Genomic DNA, 22,494 nt, shown 5'->3' with positions numbered 1-22,494 from the left:
TACTCTTGAGTCACCTGCGATGTTCCTTTCTTGTCTCAACTACAGAGTACTCTGAAGGGGAATCGCTCTTTTACATCGTGAGTCCAAGAGATGTCGTAGTAGCCAAAGAACGAGACCAAGATGACCACATTGACTGGCTCCTCGAAAAGAAGAAATATGAAGTAGTTTTGATTTCACTTTATTGAAAGTATTGACATATCTGTAGTATAGAGATGATAAAAGATTTTAGGGATAAATCTTTCGTGTAGACGAATTAGAGTGCCCTAAGCTAAAAATATGTTGGAGGCTAATAACTTTCCAATTTTCTTTTCAGAAATTCAGGAACAAAAAGATCATAAGGAGATTAACTGGCTTCACTGTTCAATGGAGGAGGAATTGGTAGCAGAGAGAGGGAGTGGGTTAGATCCAGCCTATTGAAGTGTTTATCCTGTGCTTTTTCAAGGAAAATAAAATAGAGCTAGTATTTCAGAATTGTTGATTTGGGATATTTTCATGAAATCATTCCTTTGGTGCTTATTTCATATATAAGAAGAAAGCTATCAAATTAATGCTCACTTAGGATAGTTTGAACTACCAGTTCAGATGGAATGATGTTGTCTGCTTCATTGAGTCTTGGTTCAGACAAATTTTAGTAGATAATGTGTTATCATGATTTAAAAAAAAACAACAACATTTTTATAACTTTAATAGTCAGAAAGGCATTATTGCGTTAGTTTAGTTATAGAAACTCTCTGGATGGAAATTTGTATTAATCGGTTAAAAACAAACAAAAAATAGTCCATTTATATGTTACTTTAAGTTTGTAACTACCTGAAAGGATTTGGGGAAAAATGTTTTTAATTTATAAACTATTTAGAGTCTAGGTATTGACCCCAAGTTCATACCATATTGCTTTACCTCCAGTAGTTTCCTGAAGAGATAATTCTATGTTTTAAACATTTGTTTTGAAGTAATAATTGTACTTTCCAGAATAAAAATGAAATTAGAGATTTTCAAAATCTTATTTGTAGATATACCTAAACATATGCATGTAGTTTACTTTTTATGTTTCATAAAGGAAAGGTACCCCACCTTTGTCAGTATATGTCATACAGATTTATGATGACAGATGAATTTTTTTTGTTGTTTTTTGAACCTGGAAAATTTTTACGTATTTTGATTTCTGTCTGAAAAGTGATTCTAATATCCTAATGTGGAAATGAGTTCAAATAAGAGAAGTCTTTATTTTGGTTGACTGCTTTTGTTTGAGTTTGCATGCAGTGAGGTTCATTCAACCATAACATTAGAAATTCCTGTGCTTGAAGCAAAAACCACAGAAAAATGGGGCTTTATTTAAGTAGTCCAGAACTTTAAACATAATAAATATAGTGTTTATAACCTCAGTGTCTTTCCCACTCTCTCCCATTTTTCCTCCTCCTTCTCTACTCCTTTTATAATGCTTGTGTAAATGTAGGAAGCTTTGATGGCAGCTGAAATTAGCCAAAAGAACATTAAAAGACATAAGATTCTGGTAAGTATGTAATTTTATTATTTGAAGTATAACTTTACCTTTCAATAGGTTATAATGAGACTGAATGAAAAGAACTGATTTCTTCCTTCCTTTTGAGAATTTATTTCAAACTAGTTCTCCAACTTGTAAGGCCAAAGTATTTCATTTTATTGAATCAGTTTCTGCTTGTAAACAAGAGACTTGAACATCTGCTAGGAGATAGTTTTAGGTAATTTGGAAACTGGATTTATGAAATATACTTTAAATATAAAGCTCTCCAGTTATGTGTGGGGAAGTTTCTTTAAGTCATAGGTAAAATCACATTATCACAAAATATCAAGAGTGGTTTCATAAAAGTAGATTGCTTTAGTGTCTCCATAATAACAGAATCAATTGATTTTGTTATGGAAACTAATCTAGGGTGTCAAATACATTTTTATTACATTTGGACTCTGGAAAAATATAGTGACTGAAAGCCTATTTATTTGCTAACTGTGACAGTGAATGTGCAGAAGGAAAGCAGAAAAGAAATCTTATCTTCTGAGTGTGAAGGGTCCTTACACAATGTCTAGTCCAGGACTCTTACTTACAGATGAAAACTGAAAACTTAGTATTTCAGAGCTACAAATTCCTTTTGCCTACACTTCCCCACCTTAAACTTCTCTGTAAAACTCCACATAAAAGCCTAATTCCCAACAAATGGACAAGCAAAATAATTTAGTAACTAAACAGAGAAATAACCAGAGCATCTTTTTTTTTCATTAAAAATTGTGGAGAATAAGCAAAGATTATCTAGAAATGGAGCAGAAGGTGTTCCAGCCAATAGAAAGTATATGTGATGGTGCCGAGAAGTGAAAACTGCTTGGCCTGCTTGGCTATATGGAGCAATTGAGGAGTTTATACATATGAAGACTCCAATCCTAAAGGGCCATGTGTAATTAGGGGCTTGGCTCTATCTTGTAACCTCTAGAGGTAGTTTAAGCTTTCAGTGCTACATCACATTTGCTTGTTAGAGAGATTCTCTGGTGGAGATGGGGGCCAAAGGGAAGCCTGCGGAGATGGGAATCACTAAGATACAATTCCCTTCTTGGTGTAGAGGTGGAAGTGATGAGAACTGCAGAGTTGATAGGAATGGAATGGTGAAGATAGATGGAAGACATGTCTACTAGACTCTTAGGGATTTGGTGACTGACTCTGTGTGCACAGGGAAGTGAGAGTGAATAATCTAGGCTGACTCCCAGGCTTTGAGCTTGGGCCTGTGGTAGATGGTGTCACCATTCAGAGAGAGGAGGCGAGAGAGAAAGAGAGGAGGAGGGGAGGGAGGAGAGGGGGAAGGGAGGAAAAAAAGGAGAGTAGGGAAAGGGAGGGAGGACTAGTAGGATCAGGTGTGTAGTGGGAGGGGTAGGTAAATTCTGGTTTAGGCGCATTAAATTTTTGCCACTTGTGGAACACCTAGATTTCTGGACTCAAATAAATTTGGGAGACTCTTCAGTGACAGAGAAGTGTTTGGGCAAATCCACACAGGGCAAATGTCTAGCATTAGAGAACAGAGGACCATGAATGGAACCATTGGGAACACTCATACAGGCAGATTTGGCACAGCCAAAGGAAAGTTGTGTCATGGGAGCTGAAGGAGAGAATTTCAGGGTAGAGAGAGATAAATCTTAAATGGTTGAAGTTAGTGGGTCAAAAGTAAGACAAGCTCAGCTAGTCAGTGGTACATTTGGTTTGGTAGTTATGAAAATGACTAGTGAATTTTAGGTATATGTATTATTCTCAACATGTTAGGAAGTGAAAAGTGAATAGGAGATGATGACATAGAGTTGAATGTAGACTATTTAGTTCTGAAGTGGAAAAGAGTGAGGACTGGTTGGGGGCTGTGACATCATGAGAAGGTTGGTGGTGATGGTGGGTATTTTGTGTAAGAGAGATACAACATGTTTATGTTAAGGGAAAAGATATAAAATTAGACTAAAGTTAAAGGTGTACAGAGAAAGAAGATGAGTGGCAGAATAAACTTCACATGAGAAGGGGCATGGCATTAGGAGAAAGTTTGCAGAAATTAGCACTGCAAAGGAGACCTTCTCGGAACCTGGACAGGAAGACTCCACTGATATTGAGATATGTGGTCTGTTTTCAGAGAAATAAATTTAGGCATCCTTTCTTCACTCTGCAGTTTCTACAGTTTTGAAATATGATTTCCTATATTGTAGTCAATAAAGTAAAAGTATAATAAACTAAGAACCATGGGTATTTTATTCATTCGTAGAATGGGCATGTCTAATGCATTGGTTATGCATAGACTTTTTTCTCCTGGCACAGTGTAATTTCATAAGCAGGCAGGCAGAGAGAAATAATCTCCTGCCAATTTTATAATCCAGGAAGAAATTCCACAAAAAACTTCTTATTTTTCTATTTAAAAAAAATTTTTTTAATATTTTATTGATTATGCTATTACAGTTGTCCCATTTTCCCCCCTTCACCCTACTCACCCCCTCCCACCCACATTCCCCCCGCTATAGTTCATGTCCATGGGTCATACATATAAGTTCTTTGGCCTCTACATTTCCTATACTATTCTTACCCTTCCCTTACCCTTCATTATTTGTTCAAATAATTTTTCAATTTTTCTATTTTCTACCTACCATTTATGCTACTTATTCTCTGTACCTCCCCCCCCCCACTCCCCTGTTGATAACCCTCCATGTGAGCTCCATTTCTGTGGTTCTGTTCCTGTTCTAGTTGTTGGCTTAGTTTGCTTTTGTTTTTGTTCTAGGTGTGGTTGTTAATAACTGTGAGTTTGCTGTCATTTTGACTGTTCATATTTTTTATCTTCTTAGATAAGTCCCTTTAACATTTCATATAATAAGGGCTTGGTGATGATGAACTCCTTTAACTTCACCTTATCTGAGAAGCACTTTATCTTCCCTTCCATTATAAATGATAGCTTTGCTGGATACAGTCATCTTGGATGTCAGTCCTTGCCTTTCATGACTTGGAATACTTCTTTCCAGCCCCTTCTTGCCTGTAAGGTCTCTTTGGAGAAATCAGCTGACAGTCTTATGGGAACTGCTTTGTAGGGAACTGTGTCCTTTTCTCTTGCTGCTTATAAGATTCTATCCTTATGTTTAATCTTGGGTAATATAATTATGATGTGCCTTGGTGTGTTCCTCCCTGGGTCCAGCATCTTTGGGACTCTCTGAGCTTCCTGGACTTCCTGGAAGTCTATTTCCTTTGCCAGATTAGGGAAGTTCTCCTTCATTATTTGTTCAAATAAGTTTTCAATCTTTTGTTCTTCCTCCTCTCCTTCTGGTGCCCCTATAATTCGGATGTTGGAATGTTTAAAGATGTCCTGGAGGTTCCTAAGCCTCTCTTCATTTTTCTGAATTCTTGTTTCTTCATTCTTTTCTGGTTGGATGTTTCTTTCTTCCTTCTGATCCACAGTGTTGATTTGAGTTCCAGTTTCCTTCCCATCACTGTTGGTTCCCTGTACATTTTCCTTTGTTTCACTTAGCATAGCCTTCATTTTTTCATCTAGTTTGCGACCAAATTCAACCAATTCTGTGAGCTTCCTGATTACCAGTGTTTTGAACTGTGCATCTGATAGGTTGGCTATCCATTGCTTAGTTGTATTTTTTCTGGAGCTTTGATCTGTTCTTTCATTTGGGCCATTTTTTTTTTATCTTGGTGTGCCTGTTATGTAAAGGGGCTGAGCCTTAGGTATTCACCAGGGCGGGGTAAGGCTGGTTGCTGTGCTGTGACTCTGTATGTGTGGGAAGGTCCGATAGGGAGCAATGGCGCTTGCTCCACTCTCTGCCGGTTTTCAGTCACTCCCTCCCCTACCCACAATCAAATTGGGCCCTTCTGGTCCTGATTCCTGAGTGGATGGGTTCATGTATGTTTGGGACCCCGTGGGTCTCTCCAAGGACCTCTCCTGTGAGGCTGGGAGTTTCTCCTGCTGCTGCCTCAACCCACACAGGCGTTTTTAATCAGTGGTTTGAGGCTTTATTTCCCGATGCTGGAACTGTGGGTTGTGCGGTGTATGGCTAGGTAGGCCAGCTGCAGCTTTGCCCACCCCACTCCGCAATCCACCACCTCGCTGGGTCCGCCAGCCACTGCCTTGACACGTGTCCTGTGTGCCTGGCTGGCTGTCTCTGCCCCTCCTACCAGGCTGGATGAATGTTTCTTTTTTATCTCCTTGGTTGTTGGACTTCCATACAGTTTGATTTTCTGGCAGATCTGGTTGTTTTTTGTTTTTAAATTGTTGTCCTTCTTTTGGTTGTGCGAGGAGGCACAGTGTGTCTACCTATGCCTCCATCTTGGCCAGAAGTCCACAAAAACTTCTTTGTACATAAAGTAGAACTTAACATTCAAGTTTTGTTATATATGCTGAGTTTAAGCTTCTCATGAAAATGCTTTTAGGTGAAAGTAGTATTTTATAACAGGAGTTGTGGGGAGGTCAAACAAGAGCTCCCATGCCTCCACTGCCATGGGTCACGCCAAATCCTTCAAAACCAAGGTGGAAATAGTGAATGAACATGAATACTCTGAATCCAATCAGTTCTGCTTTGAGGCCCAGTTTCCTCATCTGTTAACCTATGGGTTTGAATTACATATTTTTCTGAGCTCATTTCACATTAATATTAACTTTAATATTTAATATTTCTCTTTAATATGATTTTCATTTTGTTTTCCATATTACATTTCTTCAGACGATATAGAGGAGACAGGTAGCTCACATTTTACAGAAGAAAGCACGAGAAAACAATTTCATATCCTTGACAACATTAAGTCGTTGGATCATTTTTCTTTTTATGTTCCAATTTTTTTTTATTGTTGTTCAGTTATAGTTGTCCCAATTTGGATCATGTTTCTAATATGTGGAGATTTCTTTTGTAGAAAATCTCTTGGAAGGAGGCAAATTAGAAGGCTTTAAAATAGTAACATTTTTTTATTGTGATTTGAAATTTGTGTAGCAAGTATATTTAAATATGACTAGGAGGGAAATAAGCATAATTATAAAAATATGCTTAAGGAAAAAAAGAGCATAATTGCATAAAGCAAACTAAGATGTATAGATCGATTCCAATCACTAGTGCTAATAGGACCCTAAAGTCATGGCCTCCGCAGAAGCTGAGACTCAGCTTTTCAGTTGTTCCAGTTAATTATGAAATCCCTTTATTTGATTTTCTCTAGGACATTGGCTTGGCATATATAAACCACCTGGTGGAAAAAGGAGAGTATGACATAGCAGCACGGTAATAATGATATTAACTTGTTAATATAAATAGAATTGATCAATGTTAACAGTAAACATAAGCTGTTCTCAGCAGTTGACAGACATTTTTAAACATCTTTCTAATCAGTAATTTTTGACTATTAATGGTTTTAAATACAGAATGGATTGATATTTATTATATACCTTTCGACTATCTCATTTTCACCAAACAAGAAATATTTTTCTCATTACTTAATGAGAAAGGTATCAAAAACCATGAAGAGTACAAGATTTTATCCTTTCTATATGGTGACAAGTTAGCCTGTCACAGTTTCACAGGTGCGTCAGCAATAGTAGTAGCCAAAGGACCAGCACTTGTGCCAGATCCCACAGCTCCAGTTCTCACAGCACAACACAGGGAGGGTCAGGTGGCCCTACACAGGCAGTGGGTTGTGCTATAGGAGAGGGACCCTGAACTTAAGATATCTGATTCTTTTAAGCTTGTCTTCCTTTGGCTGCAGAGGAAGATGTTACTTTTACTATACTGGACAGAAAACAAGCCTTCTCTTTGCTCTGGAGGGAAGCACTCTTTGGGTCCTCTAACTTTCAGAGCTCTTCACTCTAGAAGCATCCTTGAGAAGGTAGTCTAGAGTAAAAACAGTCAACGCCTCTGCTCACAATTCAAGCAGAATTGTCTCTAAACAAGAGGGTGGCAGTTAAATGGAAGTGATCAGACCCCAGGCTCCTGGTTTGCAGGAGTCTATGGTGAGCAGAAAGCATTCAGGTGGTCGTGTAGGTGTTGTGTGAGTGGCTTCCCTGCAGCTATGCGGTGCCCTCTGCCGGGGCTACATGTACATGGCAGATGAAGAAGACAGTCTTCAGGCCTACGTTTTGTGCCCTGGGATTTAGGGAAATATGTTTCTTTGATGTGTAAACTGTGTAAGGTTTTATTCATATGCGAACACTTCTCCAGGTTATGTACTATGATAGGATTCTAATTTTCTTAAGTCTGATTTTGTAGTCTGTTATTTAAAGCCATTCAAGAAGTGGTTTAACTTGGCACTTTGGGGGATGATGACATTTCTTCAAGTCAAGAAAGGCCCCAAGTGAACAGTGCTCATCTGGATAAATAGGCAACTCATCACAGGAAACTCATGGGGGAAACTCCTAATCGTAGTCTTCTGAAAGCTACTCATGTTTATCTATAAGTATTTTTATATTAACTATTGATTTTCATCAACCTTGCATATACAATCAAGTGAGCACCAATAATACCTTTATGTTCAGTGGTACTTGAGATAGAAATTTGTCAAAACTCTGAGATGAGAGATTTATCTAAAACACTAGGAGAAATGTATATTTATTTCATCTCTGTTTATTTTTTTTACTTAAAACTTTCTTTCTCTCTGGGATGTTTTGGCTGCCAGCAAATGCCAGAGAATTCTTGGGAAAAATGCAGCACTCTGGGAATATGAAGTTTATAAATTTAAAGAAATTGGACAGCTTAAGGTAAGCATTACTTTATTTTTAACTCTTAATTTTTATATATAGTATATTAATGTAAGCATGCCTCAGAGATATTGTGGGTTAGTTTTCAGACCAGCACAAATAAAGCAAATACTGGTATCTCATTAAAGCAAGTCATATGAATTTGTTTCCCAGTGCATATAAAAGTTGTTTATAGTATACTGTAGTCTATTAAATGTGCAATAGCATTATGTCTTAAAAAAACACTGCACATACCTTAATTAAAAAATATTTTATTGCTAAGAAATGCTAATCATCATCTGAGCCTATTGGAAAAATGGTAGACTTGCTCCTTGCAGGGTTGCTACCAAAAAAAAAAAAAAACCAACCCTTGATATCTGTGAAGTGCTATGAAGTAAAGCACAGTAAAACAACGTATGTTTTTACTGAGATGGGAATAAAATTAAGACAATAGTAGTCAGTTCTTTATTGGGAAGCAAATTATCTCAGCCAGGAAGATTCAAACTTTTAGAAGTTAGTTTCAAAATATAAACCCAGTTTATGTTTTATATGTATAAGATATATACATATATAATATATTACATATATGTTGTGCTCACTTTATCTCTTATTTCCGTGCTCAAATGAAATTTTCATGATCTTTTTAATGAATATGGAAAACAGGTAAAGTCTCATGCAGGAGATTATAAGATATGAGGTTCTTTTTTTCCAAAATTACTTAAGATGAATGCTTTTTGAAATAATATTTCACTTACTGGAAAATAAATGGAAAAGTTTGACCATGTAGCTCTAACAAATAATTTTGATACTTCATTTTTTTTCTTTCAGCTTGGTGCATAATATCCCCAAATCAATAAAGTATTCCAGTATTTGTTTAAATCAGTTTTTAAAAACTTTTTCTTATGAATGGACCTTTTCAGTGTTCTCTTAGTGTTATGAATGTTCTTCTAAAAATTCCCAGTTACTCAGCTGCTCAGCCCCATAAATGTTCTCTTCCCTGTGGAAACTCTCTTCAGTTTATTGGGCTGCTCCTGGGGGGTGTTATCAGGACCTGTGGCCATGTTTACCCAGACAGCTGCATAACCCAGACTTCTCTTTTGAATTCCTTATCTACGTTGGAACTGTGTGATGGCCATTTCTCCTTGTATATGATGCTAATAAGGATCACTCAGATTAATCTGAATCCCTTTCCTTCCCAAATTTGGTTCTTCTCCTTTTAATCTGTGTTTACAACACCACATTTTACCTGCTTTTCCGTGCTTAATAGCTCAAAACCACTGTTTTAATGAGAACATCTAACTCACCTTATTCTATTTAACCTCTAATTCTTGTCAGTTTTACCACCTCAGTATTAATTCAGCCTCTCCTCTTTCCTTCTGGTACCACAGCCTTAACTCATGATAGATCTATAGGCAATCCTGACCCAGAGTTAGCTGTTTAAAAAATGTGCTGCTCTCACTTCCCTAATATCTGTTATTTCCCTCCTGCCCATAGGATAAAATCTGAATTCCTTTCATAACCCCACTTCACTTTCCTCTCCAGCCTCATCTCCCTTCAGTGACCCTGTTCCACATCTATGGCCTCCCCAAATGCAGGGTGTGCATTCATGGTTCCATGCCTTTGCTCATGCTGGTCCCCATGCCAGGATGCCCTTTTTTCCCCTTTCTTTGCCTATACAGACCTCAGCTTCTGTGATCTCAGCTTCAGTGTGCAAGATTTGCCACACCTCCTTGTTAATCCCTCATATCACTTCCCACATAATATTGCAGTTGGCTATTTAGATGTTCATTGACCTTTCCTCTGGGGCTGTGAGCTCCTTAGAATAGTGATTTTGGTGCACAGCGCACTGCTGAGTCATTTGACACTATTTGGACATTTGACACTTAACATAGCTCTGAATAGCTGAAGAACACAATATATATTTGCCCCTAATTTCAAAAGATAATTGTGAGTTTTTAAAGGTTAATATATGCCAGTTGAAGGGAAGAAAGTTGAATAGATGACCTATACTGCTTGATTACTTAGGAAGTTGACTTTTCTCATCTCTGTCACGTTCTCCCTCTTATTATTTAGATTTTCATTAATCGGGAAGAATAGAGAGATATAGGTTAACCTAGGTAATTTTGTATTCATTCATTCATGCACACACACCCCTCATAGATATATTTTTTTAAATATTGTAGCCCTTGCCAGGTTACTCAGTTGTTTGGAGTATTGTCCCACACAACAAAAGGTTGCAGGTTCAACCCCCAGTCAGTGTACATACCTAGGTTGTGGGTTCGATCCCCGGTCAGGGCAGGTACCGGGGGCAATTGATGGATGTTTCTCTCTCTTCCTCTCCTTTCCTCTCTCTCAAAATCAGTAAAAACATGTCCTTGGGTAGGATTAAATATAAATATATATAGTTATATGTTGTAAGAAAGTAGTTTATTTGAATCTTTTCTCTACATAATAACTTTCCAAAGTACTTTGTTGCCTTAAACTTTAAAATTGAAAATATATAGGGTAGGGTTCCAGCCAAGATGGAGGTGTAGGCAGAAATGCTTCACTTCCTCTAATAACCGAAAGAAGTATAACAACCAATTTAAAAACAAAGAACAGCCAGAATTGCCAGAAAATCATATGTATGGAAGTCCAACCACCAAGCAGTTAAAGAAACATTCAGCCAGGCTGGTAGGAAGGGCAGAAACAGGCAGCTAGGGTGGAGAGGACACACGGCAATGCAAGGTGGCAGACCACATGGATGATCCTACATTTGCGCATAGATTAGCAGGGAGGAACAACAGGGAAGCAAGACAGACCTCAAAACCCAGGGTTCCAGTGTGGGGAAATAAAGACTCAAAACCCCTGGCTGTGAAAAATCTGTAGGAGTTGCGGCGGTGGGAGAAACTCCTAGCCTCACAGGAGAGTTCATAAGCTGCTTGAGGGAAGCGAGAGAAGTGATGGAAAATGGGACAAGAGTGGAGCAAGCGGCATTGTTCCCTCTCTGATCATACCCCACAGACAGCGCCACAGTGCAGCAAAGAGGTTTGCCCTGCCCTGGCATATACCTAAGGCTCCATCTCTTTTCATGTAACAGGTACACCGAGACAAAGAAATAATGGCCCAAACGAAAGAACAGATCAAAGCTCCAGCATCCTAATTACCAGTGTTTTGAGCTGATGCAGAGTTCAAAACACTGGTAATCAGGATGCTCACAGAATTGATTGAGCTCAGTCACAAAATGAAGGAAGAAATGAAGACTACACAAAGTTAAATAAAGGAAAATATACAAGGAACCAATAGTGAAGGGAAGGAAACTGGGACTCAGATCAACAATTTGGTACAAAAGAAAGAAATAAACATCCAACTGGAACAGAATGAAGAAACACGAATGCAAAAAAAATGAGGAGAGGCTTAGGAACCTCTGCGACAACTTTAGGTATTCCAATATCAGAATCATGGGGATGCTGGAAACAGGAAGAGCAAGATATTGAAAACTTATTTGAATAAATAATAAAGGAAAAGTTCCCCATTATGGCAAAGGAAATAGACTTCCAGGAAGTATAGAAAACCCAGAGAGTACCAAAGAAGTTGGACCCAAGGAGGACCACACCAAGACACATCATTAATTAATTAAGTCACCCAAGATTAAAGATAAGGAGAGCATCTTAAAAGCAGAAAGAGAAAAGGAGACAGTTACCTACAAAAGAGTTCCCATAAGACTGTCAGCTGATTTTTCAAAAGAGACCTTGCAGGCAAGAAGGGGCTGGAAAGAAGTATTTGAAGTCATGAAAGGCAAGGTCCTACATCCAAGATTACTCTGTCCAGCAAAGTTATCATTTAGAATGGGAGGGCAGATAAAGTGCTTCCCAGATAAGGTAAGGTTAAAAGAGTTCATCATCACCAGTCCCTTATTATATGAAATGTTAAAGTGACTTATCTAAGAAATAGAAGATCAAAAACTATGAACAGTAGAATGACAACAAACTCACAAGTGTCAACAACTGAAAATTAAAAACAAAAACTAAGCAAACAACTAGAATACGAACAGAATCACAGAAATGGAGATCACATGGAGGGTTATCAGTGGGGAGGGGGAAATGGTACAGGGAATAAGAAGCAGAATAGTTAGGCACAAAATAGACAGGAGGAAGTTAAGAATAGTATAGGAAATGGAGAAACCAAAGAACTTACACATACAGCCCATGGACATGAATGAACTAAGGTGAGGGAAATGCTGGTGGGGGGTGGGGGCAGTGCAGGGAGGAGAGAGATAAAGGGGAGAAAAAAATTGGGACAACCGTAATAGCATAACCAATAAAGTACACTTTTAAAAAATTGGAAATATACTTTTATGTTTTCTGCATAATTTGAGTACAGTTTTCTTTTGCTAATTTTTAAAGGGTTTTTTTTTCCCTTTTCCTTCCCTAGGCTATTAGTCCTTATTTGCCAAGAGGGGATCCAGTTCTGAAACCACTCATCTATGAAATGATCTTACATGAATTTTTGGAAACTGATTATGAGGTACAACATTCAAGCATGGTCATATTTACTTGTTCTCAATAGAAAATGTTAACAAATTTAGAAAAATAATATAATGGAGCAACTGGTTTAAAGTTAACTGATGTGCAGTTTGTGTGTGGTAGATGAAAGTGAAATAGATAAATGCTAATGATAACTAATGTTTATGTAGATAGTGAAAATCTCTAATCCATGTACATTTTGGAGAATTCCTTAGTTACCACCTAAATAGAAAAAGGGACTAAGTGCCATTTGGGGATTTCATAAATAGAATAGCAGCTTCTATTAACATTTATACTACCCCTAAAGAAATCAAACTTTTCCAACAGGTGAACTTAGAACTAAGTTTGTCAAAGGAGAATTAAAGAGAAATTGAGGGGGCAGGAATGGAGAAGGGGATTGGGAATGATCTGTTCGCTTATTGATTAAGGGAAAAGGTAGTACATTAATTGCTTATCTACTATAACTCTGCACTTGCATGTGGAAATTTTGATTTTATTCCTAACAATGCTATAAATAGTAATGTCCAATTTTAGAAAAAAACTAAAGAATAAAGAAATTAAATAACATGCCCAAGGCCATACATTTAATAAATAGCATGCTTGGATTGTAATTTAAGTTTGTTCTTTGTATGCACCCGAAATGGATTATAATTTTTAAAGTTTGTTAATTTGACACATATTTATTCAGAAAGTATCTGTTTAGTGCCTGCTATATTCTAGGAAGGTGGTAGGCACTAGGCCTACAATTGTGAATGGAATGATGACCCTTCAGCAATCACTCAATCTGAGTCACACCCAAGCATGTGAACCAGTGGTTCTTGACAATGACTGGTTCTGTCCCACAGGGGACATTTGACAATGTCTGGAGACATTTTCGGTCGTTCCTTCTGGGGAATTGGTGCTGTCATTTAGTGGCCAGAAGCCAGCAGGAATGCTGCTAAATATCTTACAATGGCACAAGACAGGCCCCTACGACTAAGAGTGATCTATCCTCAGATGACAGTACTGAGGTTGAGAACCCTGATGTAAAGATACATTATTACATAATATGCTGGATGCTCTCATAAAGCATCAACAAAATGTTGTGGCTAAAACTCAGCCTAGTTCCCCTTCTGAGCAGAGAAAAAGATGAGATTTCTGGCGGGCAGGTTCTGGACAGGGCCGGTAAGCTCCTTTCCAGAGCTGTGACTGGTGCTAGGAGGATCCATAAAACCAGGAGCTGTAACATGTTCTGTAGCTTTGGGCCAACCTCCAGGGTCATAACAGTGGCACCACGTTTAGTCTTTGTGAGGTTCAGGGCCCTAACCTCATGATAAGTTTTCATTTTGGTGCCTTACACTATGGTACAGGTCATCATTGCTTTCTTTTTTATTCTTATGTTAGGTTTTAAAGATAAGGAAGACTTTGTTTACAACTTTCTTTTTCCCATGAGAGTGTGAGGTGGCTTGTCAAAGGTTAACATGCAGAAATAGAAAGAGGCAATAAGACTAGAGGGGGAATGAGAAAAGGAACCCCCGTGGTTTTGAGTGCTTTCTGAGTACTAAACACCTTGTTAAGATACTTTTTTTTAACCAATAACCAATTCAGTTTAAGAAGTGGTAATATGGCAAACACTGTTTCAACTCTGAGATGATATTTTACACCTTAGGATCTAAGGGACCTTTAAAATAGTGATCTCTTACCCTAGTAACTTCAGTGTTTGCTCAGTCACTGTCAACCAGGTATTCCTGGATAGGAAGATCCAAGCATCCTATGCATGTATGTATATAATCCCTTTTCTTTTATAAGCCTGTATTCTTATAGGAAGAAATTAGATGCTTTAGCATGAATTGAACTTGAACAAAATAATCAGTATTTCATTTAATCATACATAGTAATGGAGGCAATGTTTCCTCATTTTTTCTTATTAGCATGTATTTTAAAAATCCAGTGTTCTCTAACAGCATGAATCCATTTCTTTCTGGATCTGTACAGAAGATTTTATGGTAATAGTTTCTGTCATTTATGCTAGATACCAACTAATGTAGACTATGGTTTCTATTTATTTCCTTTTCAGTTCAATTCAACATATCTTTATTGGGAAACTACCATGTTCTAGAACTGTACTCAGTTAGATGCTAGAGAAATTAAAAGACAGAGTCCTGGCCTTCAGTGGATTTACAGACTGACCAGGGAGACCATACTAATAAGCTTAAACAACTAGAAAATAAGTAACAGAGCAGTATGTTCTCTAAGGGACTGAAAGAGAGGCCATTATTTCCCATAGTTTTTGGAAAAGGTTTCTTCAGTGTGTAAAGACTCATGAGGGACTTGTGTTTCTATTCTGTCTTTGTTCATCATCCCAAAAGAAAATTATGAGTGTTCTGTGAAAATGATGGGAAAGCATATATACTTTACTTAGAGATACTACAGTTTATTATACTTGTCTTCTTTTTAAAGTAATGAAATTTAACCATAAAAAGCAACTTTATTATTTTTATGGTTCCATTACAATTTTTTTCACGATTCAACTCTTACTTTTTCAAGAAACTCAATGTCTGTACCATCAAAATTATCCTGCCCTAGCCTGTGTTGCTCAGTTGGTTAGAGCATCATCCTGTAGCTGAAGGGTTGCAGGTTCAATTCCAAGTTGGGACACATGCCTGGATTGTGGGCTTGATCCCAGTCTGGGCATGTGCGGGAGGCAACAAATCGATGTTTCTCTTTCTCCCTTCCTTCTCTTCCTTCCTCTCTCTGTAAAAGCAGTGGAAAAATGTCCACGGGTGAGGATAAAAAAATTATCCTTTTGATTCATATCTAGAAGACTTTTGACTGAGCCTGAAAGAAATAAGCATGACTTAAACTCATAGCTTAGAGATTTTTTTTTCTCTGAATGTTTTGAGTATCTTACTGGTCCCTACTAAGAAGGTTATAAACAATTTTTTATTGTCATAAGCTCTTATAAATAATTCATATTTAGCCTCCATTATTCTCAGTTTCATTCTTAATTTTGAATTAAATTGTCACAGATTTGATCGGCTAGCAGTATTTTGTGGCAAGACTTTTGATCACTTACTATGTAGATGACAATTTTGTGGGGTTTAAACAGCACTAAAGGGTAGATTTAAAAAACAACTGTACTTCTGGAATATTGAGTTCTCAATTTTCTTTTCTTTCTGAAAATTAAAAACACAGCCCTGGCCTTCAGTGGACTTCCAGACTGACCAGGGAGACCATACTAATAAGCTTCAAACAACTAGAAAATAAATGACAGAGCAACATGTTTTCTAAGAGACCAAAAGAGAGGCCATTATTGTCCATAGTTATTGGAAAAGGTTTCTTCAGTGTGTAAAGCTTATAATGGACTTGGGTTTCTTTCCAGTATGTTTTGAGTACACACAGTGGCTTAGAATTTTCTTCTAAGGTGAAGATGCTTCATGACTTATTTTTATGGGGTTTCTACCCAAATGCATATTGCTTTGCCTCTTTGTTTACAACCTTGCAGAATTGTTTTAAATAGTTAAGCTTTGTTTTATAATATTAATTAGAAATGTATAAGGATGTTACAAGTGAGACAATTTCTACGGCATTTCATTTAATGAATATTTTTAACCTTTTACTAACTGTAATGGGTACTGAGATGTTCTCTAACTTTCACTCAGTCATAACAGCTCCCAGATAACTCTGTTTTCTAATTAATAATAATGGCCACAGTGTTAATTTCATCAGTATTTCTTAGCACAAAGCCCATTCAGGAGGGAAAAGCCTAACAAGACATGTAATAAATGCTTATTTCAGTTTATGTAGGAATCATCATGCTTTTATCACACAACATGACCAGTTTGTCTTATTTTGTATTATAAGTTGGCAGTGGTATGAGGCTGTTGCATAAACATGCAAAAGAGGAAATGGAGCCAAGCTTTCTTCCTTCCTTGAATAGTGTTATTCCTGGTCTCAGGGATACTGAGAGCTGCCACTTATTCTGGTGGAAATCTTTTGAGTTTTTATTTTATAAATTGGACAGTCTTAAGAGAGCAGAAACTTTATCCAAACTATCATTTTGGTTTAGAGAATATTTTAATGTTCTGATTCAGTAGTTTTATAAAATATATCATCTTTACTCAGTGAGTCCCCTTCACAAATGTCTCAAGTCAAACTGCAATCATGCTAATCCCTAGGAAGGTTGCAATTTGAATGGACACTGTAGCCCATTGTTTTGGTCTCTTGCAGTCCTTTCTGGGAATCACTTTAGGAGAAAGTGGGTAGGACTTTAATGGAGACTGTATGCCTGATTCTTTTGTAATTTTCTTCTTACCAAATCCTGACACTTTATAGAAGCAAATTTTATCTCACTATTTTCATTTCTAAATATCATTTAAACACATTCAAAGTAGTTAAGGCATTGGTTGAGTTATTTAATATTAATATGATTTTAATATAATTTATAATAATAAAGATTACTACTTCTACTTGCTGTCTTCTAAATACATATCAGGTTTTGTTTTGCTTTTAAGTTGTCAAGGGTCAGTAAGTAAAGTGGTCTACTGTACTGAGTTACAAAATCTGAGGGCTAAAGTCGGGAATCAGGAGGGCAGGGGCTGCCCAGGACTCCAGCCAAGAAGCAGCCATGGGGGAGAAACAGGATCCAATCAGATGATATCATCTGGGGTTTTCTATCAGAACCATAAAATTTGTGATCCAGTGATAGTCAGGGTAAGAACTAGGGAATAAGACTTGAGCCAAAGCCTCAAATTCCCTAACAAAACTAAGGTCAGAGGTGGGCATGGAAGGAGGGCAAAGATGTTAACTTGCTGAAGGATGCAGGTGATTCCACTGTGGGAGAGGCCACGGTGTTCCGTGTGCCAGCTGTGCTGCCCAGATCTGCCGTGCATCAGGTATCTGTAAGATGTTAAAGATGTCTTCCAAATGTTGTAGTTAGTCCAGAGTGAGGACATTAGCAAGTCAGGCCTACACTCCGCCTACACTCTGTGCAGTGGTGCCTTATTGACAGGCCAGTGTGCCTTTCTTACTTGTACATTTCATCAGGTAAGAACAGGTGGATGGCACCACCTCTTCTCAGGAGTGGCAAATGGAGATTAGTGTGCAGTAGTTCTTTGTCTTCCTTGGCCAGCCTGAAACCCGTAGTCTGAAAACTGAGACTGGTGGAGCAAAGTTTTCATCATAAAATTATTTTGCCTGTTTACATGAATACTTCTAGGCATTTTTACTTTTAAACTATTTTAATTGTTACCCTATTTAAAGAGTGTTCTTTTTACCCTCTTGGTTAGGGTTTTGCCACTCTGATCCGAGAATGGCCCGGAGATCTGTATAACAATTCAGTAATAGTTCAAGCCGTTCGGGATCATCTGAAGAAAGATAGTCAGAACAGGACCTTACTTCAAACTCTTGCAGAATTGTGAGTATAATTCAGTGCTGCTCCTTTCCAAATCAACCTGTATGGAAAGTATTTCATATTTTAGATCTGGTAAACTCTGAATGGGGAGGACACAAGGACTGAGCCTTTTATACCTTTTTTTTTTTTTTTTTTGATATTCACTCTTAGTGAAAACTTTTCATAAACCTTCAGTGCACAAGGAGGAGGTAAGAAAAGTGTGTGAAACTGACATTTTAGTGTAATCTCATTCCCAGAGAATTATCCTAGTCAGCAATACTGGGCATTGGCAGTGGTTCTGGGAGGGAAGGGTGCAGGTCTTCGATTACTTAGGCAAATTGAGGCTCCCCATGAGGCTCTGGATTCTGTTATTCTTGGATCTGCAAGTTGGTTAGTCTCTCAGACCTCACACTCCTTTATGACCCTTTCCCTTCCCATGGACAAAGCCAAAGAGGGGTAGGATTGAGGGTGGTAGATGGGGGTGGGTAGGGCAGGGAAAAGTGGGGTTGGGAAAATGGAGACAACTGCATTCGAACATTAGTAAAAAATATATCAAAAAATATGCCATATTAAAAAATAAAAATGTAAAAAAAACCCCTTAGACTCCTTATCATAAGATCGCAGGTAACAATTCCTTATGCGATGATTATAAGACTTAAGTGAGATGTCATAATCAAAAACTAAACGTAGCGCCTAGCATTGATTCAGGGTTCAGTAAAAAGAATCTAGGTTACGTTTCGTATTTAGGGGGTACCTTTAGTGACCCAGGGTTTGTACTGTATGCCTGTGATATAGAGATAGATAGGAACACTCATACTCTCAAAGAGCTTTTGGTCTAGTGAAAAAAGAAGCAAACTGAAGGTAATCTCAGGGAGACAGTTACTGCTTCAGCCTCTCCTTGGCACTCCGACCACTTCAGACCAGCCCCTTGCCCAACTTACATCATTTGCCCAAGTCCAAGAAAGGTACACCAGAATGGCCTAGAATTCAGCACTGTTTAAGACTTTTCACAGAGGGTGTTGTGTTTGTGGCATTCTGAATCAGAACACTCATTTTCTTCTGGAAACATCGTGCTAGGTAGTTCTTAGATTGTAGTAGTAACAAAGTACCAATAAGTAATACTAACAATTCTGTGGTACTCATACTGGAGTTACAGTACAGTTTAGGCTCAGTTGGCTTTCAGAAGCCCCATAGGGAATTAGGCAAGGTGTAAAACATTGTTTCAGCAGAAAAACACATTTAAATCTTATACAGCCCCCTTACAAATAAGGGGGCTTTTGAAGTATCATTCATTTGTCAGCTGAATACTATTTGTAAGAATTTGAACTGATTTTTCTACTACTAGAATAAGCATTTCCTACATTCTGAATCATAGAGGTTTTATTGTTTGTTTGTTTCAATTTTTATTTTATTTTGGTATATGGATTTCTATAAAACAATTTTGAGGCCCTGGCTCAGTAGATTAGAGCATTGTCCCAGTATGCCAAGATTGCAGGTTTGATTCCCAGTGAAGGCACATACAAGAGTCAATCAATGGATGTATCAAAAAGTGGAATGACAGATCGATGTTTCTCCCTCCAATCAATAAATACAATTTTTTAAAATTTTGAGAATTTCTATAAAAATTGTTTTATTAAATATTGTAAATTTTCTAAAGTTTTGGTGAGATGTAAAGCAAGATTCTGAGAAAGAAATACTTATTGGTCATATATAGTTAAATTCCATGGCATAGTTTTCCAAATAAAGTTAATTTTTCTCTCTATACATGTTTTTCAGTTTTTAATATGGTAAAACATGATTTGTGTTTCAATATTATAAAACATGATGTATGAGTATGAGTGTTTAATCAGAAGTATTGATGAACATTAATGTAAAAAATTTTTGTTACCAGGTACACCTATGACAAAAACTACGGCAATGCTCTGGAGATATACTTAACCTTAAGACATAAGGATGTTTTCCAGTTGATTCACAAGCATAATCTATTTAGCTCTATCAAGGATAAAATTGTTTTATTAATGGATTTTGATTCCGAGGTAATGTGTGTTTTTTTTCTTAAATTTTAATACTGATAATTTATTTTTACTCTTCCAAATTTTTAGTTACTAGACATTTATCCAAATGCTAGAGTAGTTAGTAAATCACATACTGTGGCTGTATGCTGGTCATGTTCAGAACACTCGGACCCTTACTAGATGTTCTGTATTTTAGAAGTTGGCATTCAAAAATCCCTTATTTGATGTGATTTTTCTGTAAAAGCAATCATAATTTGATGTGTAACTTTTGAAATTTTGTGTGAAGTAAATTTTTAGTAAAACAATTCATGTAGTTCATAGAAACAAAGAAACTAGCCATATGCTTTGGCTCATTCAACCCTCTTAATTGTATGTCCCAGAATTAAAAATTTAAGTAAACTTTTACATTGATCTATTTATTGTAGTTTTATTCCTTGGCATTTACAGATTTAGCATGTGTGGTGTCCTTGAGTCTCAGATGATGTGTAGGTCCAGCACAGGGAAATGTGTTATTTTATTTTAAAACAAATTTGAATGGTGGATTGCTTGACTAATGATGGCACCCAGCCTCCACAGCTCACAGCAGCTCTTGTACAGGCATGCAAACTGTGTGTGTGTGTGTTTAAAAAAGGAAGCTAGTGACAAGTGCTAGTCATTGAAATAAAGAGGTTCATAAAACAGAGTAGTTCTTATTCAGAAAATTGAAATTTTACATAAAGAAGAGAACCTTAAGGATCCAAAATGTTTACTTGGAATTTTCAATTTTATTTTAATGTATTTAAGGGTATTATATGCTATATTATGTGTATGTATATTTTAAATACATATACAAATATGTGCTGTTTATTACTCTTCACAAGCTTAAACTTAATTTAAATAGGAGCTAAATATACCTCTTTTTTCTGAAAAATGCTTTTAGCCCATTTTTCATTCTAAATGAATCAAATCCTTAGGAACTACAGACCTAAAATGAATTAGTACAGTTCCCAGGAAGTTCAGGTATATAGGTTCTCCTTCTTTGGCATAACATGACCAAGAGGATGAGATGCTTATATAAAAATTAATCACACTTGCCCGTATCCTTATGCCTCTTTACTCATCTACCCATATGTCTCAAGAATCTAGTTTTGCATATGCAGTTATAGAAAAAAAGGTGAGTGAGCTGAAACTAACTGCTATTTAAGAGTATGAACCAAAATTGAGGAATCATAGGGTTTTTAAATTATAACATACCTGTAGGATAATCTCTTCTAATACCTCATATTTCAGAGGGAAAAATTGTCTGGAGCAGAGAGGTGAGTAGTAGCAAAGGCAAGATCTAGACCCAGGTCTGGTGGGCTCTTGTTAGAGACTCTGTCTAACTTGTGTTTCATGAATATCAAGGGTAGCTAACTTCTAAATTCTAAAGGTCCATAAGCTTTATATCATTCTGAAACCAGGTATTATACTTTTTTCTGGCTCTTATCTTCTCTATCTAAGACCAGCTCCTTAAGTGTGTGAAATCTATAGAGGGAATTGGTCTCAATAATCAGGTGACCAGAAAAATTCCTTATTCCTGTGGTACTGGGAACAACACTCTCTCCCTAACTACGGAGAGTCACATGAGAACTTGTGAAGGTATCTGAGACATCAAGGAGGCTTTAATACAAGTAGTTAAGATATTTTGTATTTGGTGAGTTATGACAAGATAACATTTCAGTAGTATGCAAAACACATAAACCTCAGATTGAGGCCCATTTTAAAATGCATTCTTTTATAAATATATCACTTACTGGTGGTTGAAAGCTAATGGCCTCCTTATGTATGGAAAATAAGCCTTCTACCTTTAACTGACAGCATATGCATTATGTCATGTTCAATGTTCTCTACTTACATGGCAAATTTCAATGACTGTGGCTATTTTTTTTAATTTCAGAAAGCTGTTGACATGCTTTTGGACAATGAAGATAAAATTTCAGTGAGTGTCTTTTATTTTTATATATTTTACCAGGTCAGTGTCTAGGACCATGATAGCCAAGAAGAGATGTCTATCAGATAATTTTGCAGCTATGTTTGTGTCCTTATAACTCTATGCTTAAAATTTTCTTTTTTCCCTAGATGAAAAAGGTAGTGGAAGAATTAGAAGACAGACCAGAATTACAGCATGTGGTGAGCATGAAAGCTGTTTTCTGTTGCCCTTTTGACGGCCTAGTGGGCCACATCACTTTTCAGTATTGGTGTGAGAATGCTGGAGAGAACTCTGGGTTAATACTCAGATTGAAGGTCTGACCACAAACAGTACTCTGTAATTATTAAAATTGACATGTGCTCTGAATCCAGGTTAGGGATTAATTATAGATCAGCCACTTTAATTTGATTCACAATTGAATTGTGATTTTAAAAAAGTTATCATTCATTTTTATATTATC

The 22,494-nt window shown here is 37.0% G+C and overlaps 1 protein-coding gene across 2 annotated transcripts in view; it reads left to right on the top strand.

The window, feature by feature from the left end:
- Positions 1 to 22,494, top strand: part of VPS41 (VPS41 subunit of HOPS complex) — a 214,999-nt gene that overhangs the window by 146,981 nt on the left and 45,524 nt on the right. For both annotated transcript variants that reach the window (XM_024558322.4, XM_045193260.3), the window contains exons 13-21: positions 46 to 161; positions 1,454 to 1,510; positions 6,686 to 6,747; positions 8,135 to 8,216; positions 12,609 to 12,701; positions 17,968 to 18,095; positions 19,963 to 20,107; positions 22,002 to 22,043; positions 22,184 to 22,234. In XM_024558322.4, the coding sequence (XP_024414090.1) occupies positions 46 to 161; positions 1,454 to 1,510; positions 6,686 to 6,747; positions 8,135 to 8,216; positions 12,609 to 12,701; positions 17,968 to 18,095; positions 19,963 to 20,107; positions 22,002 to 22,043; positions 22,184 to 22,234 (776 nt within the window). The remainder of the gene's footprint in view (positions 1 to 45; positions 162 to 1,453; positions 1,511 to 6,685; positions 6,748 to 8,134; positions 8,217 to 12,608; positions 12,702 to 17,967; positions 18,096 to 19,962; positions 20,108 to 22,001; positions 22,044 to 22,183; positions 22,235 to 22,494) is intronic.

Source organism: Desmodus rotundus, chromosome 6 (genome assembly GCF_022682495.2).
Source record: "Desmodus rotundus isolate HL8 chromosome 6, HLdesRot8A.1, whole genome shotgun sequence".
NCBI classification, from domain to species: domain Eukaryota; kingdom Metazoa; phylum Chordata; class Mammalia; order Chiroptera; family Phyllostomidae; genus Desmodus; species Desmodus rotundus.
Note: the sequence above shows the minus strand (reverse complement) of the source record. Positions and strands in the feature narration are given on the sequence as shown.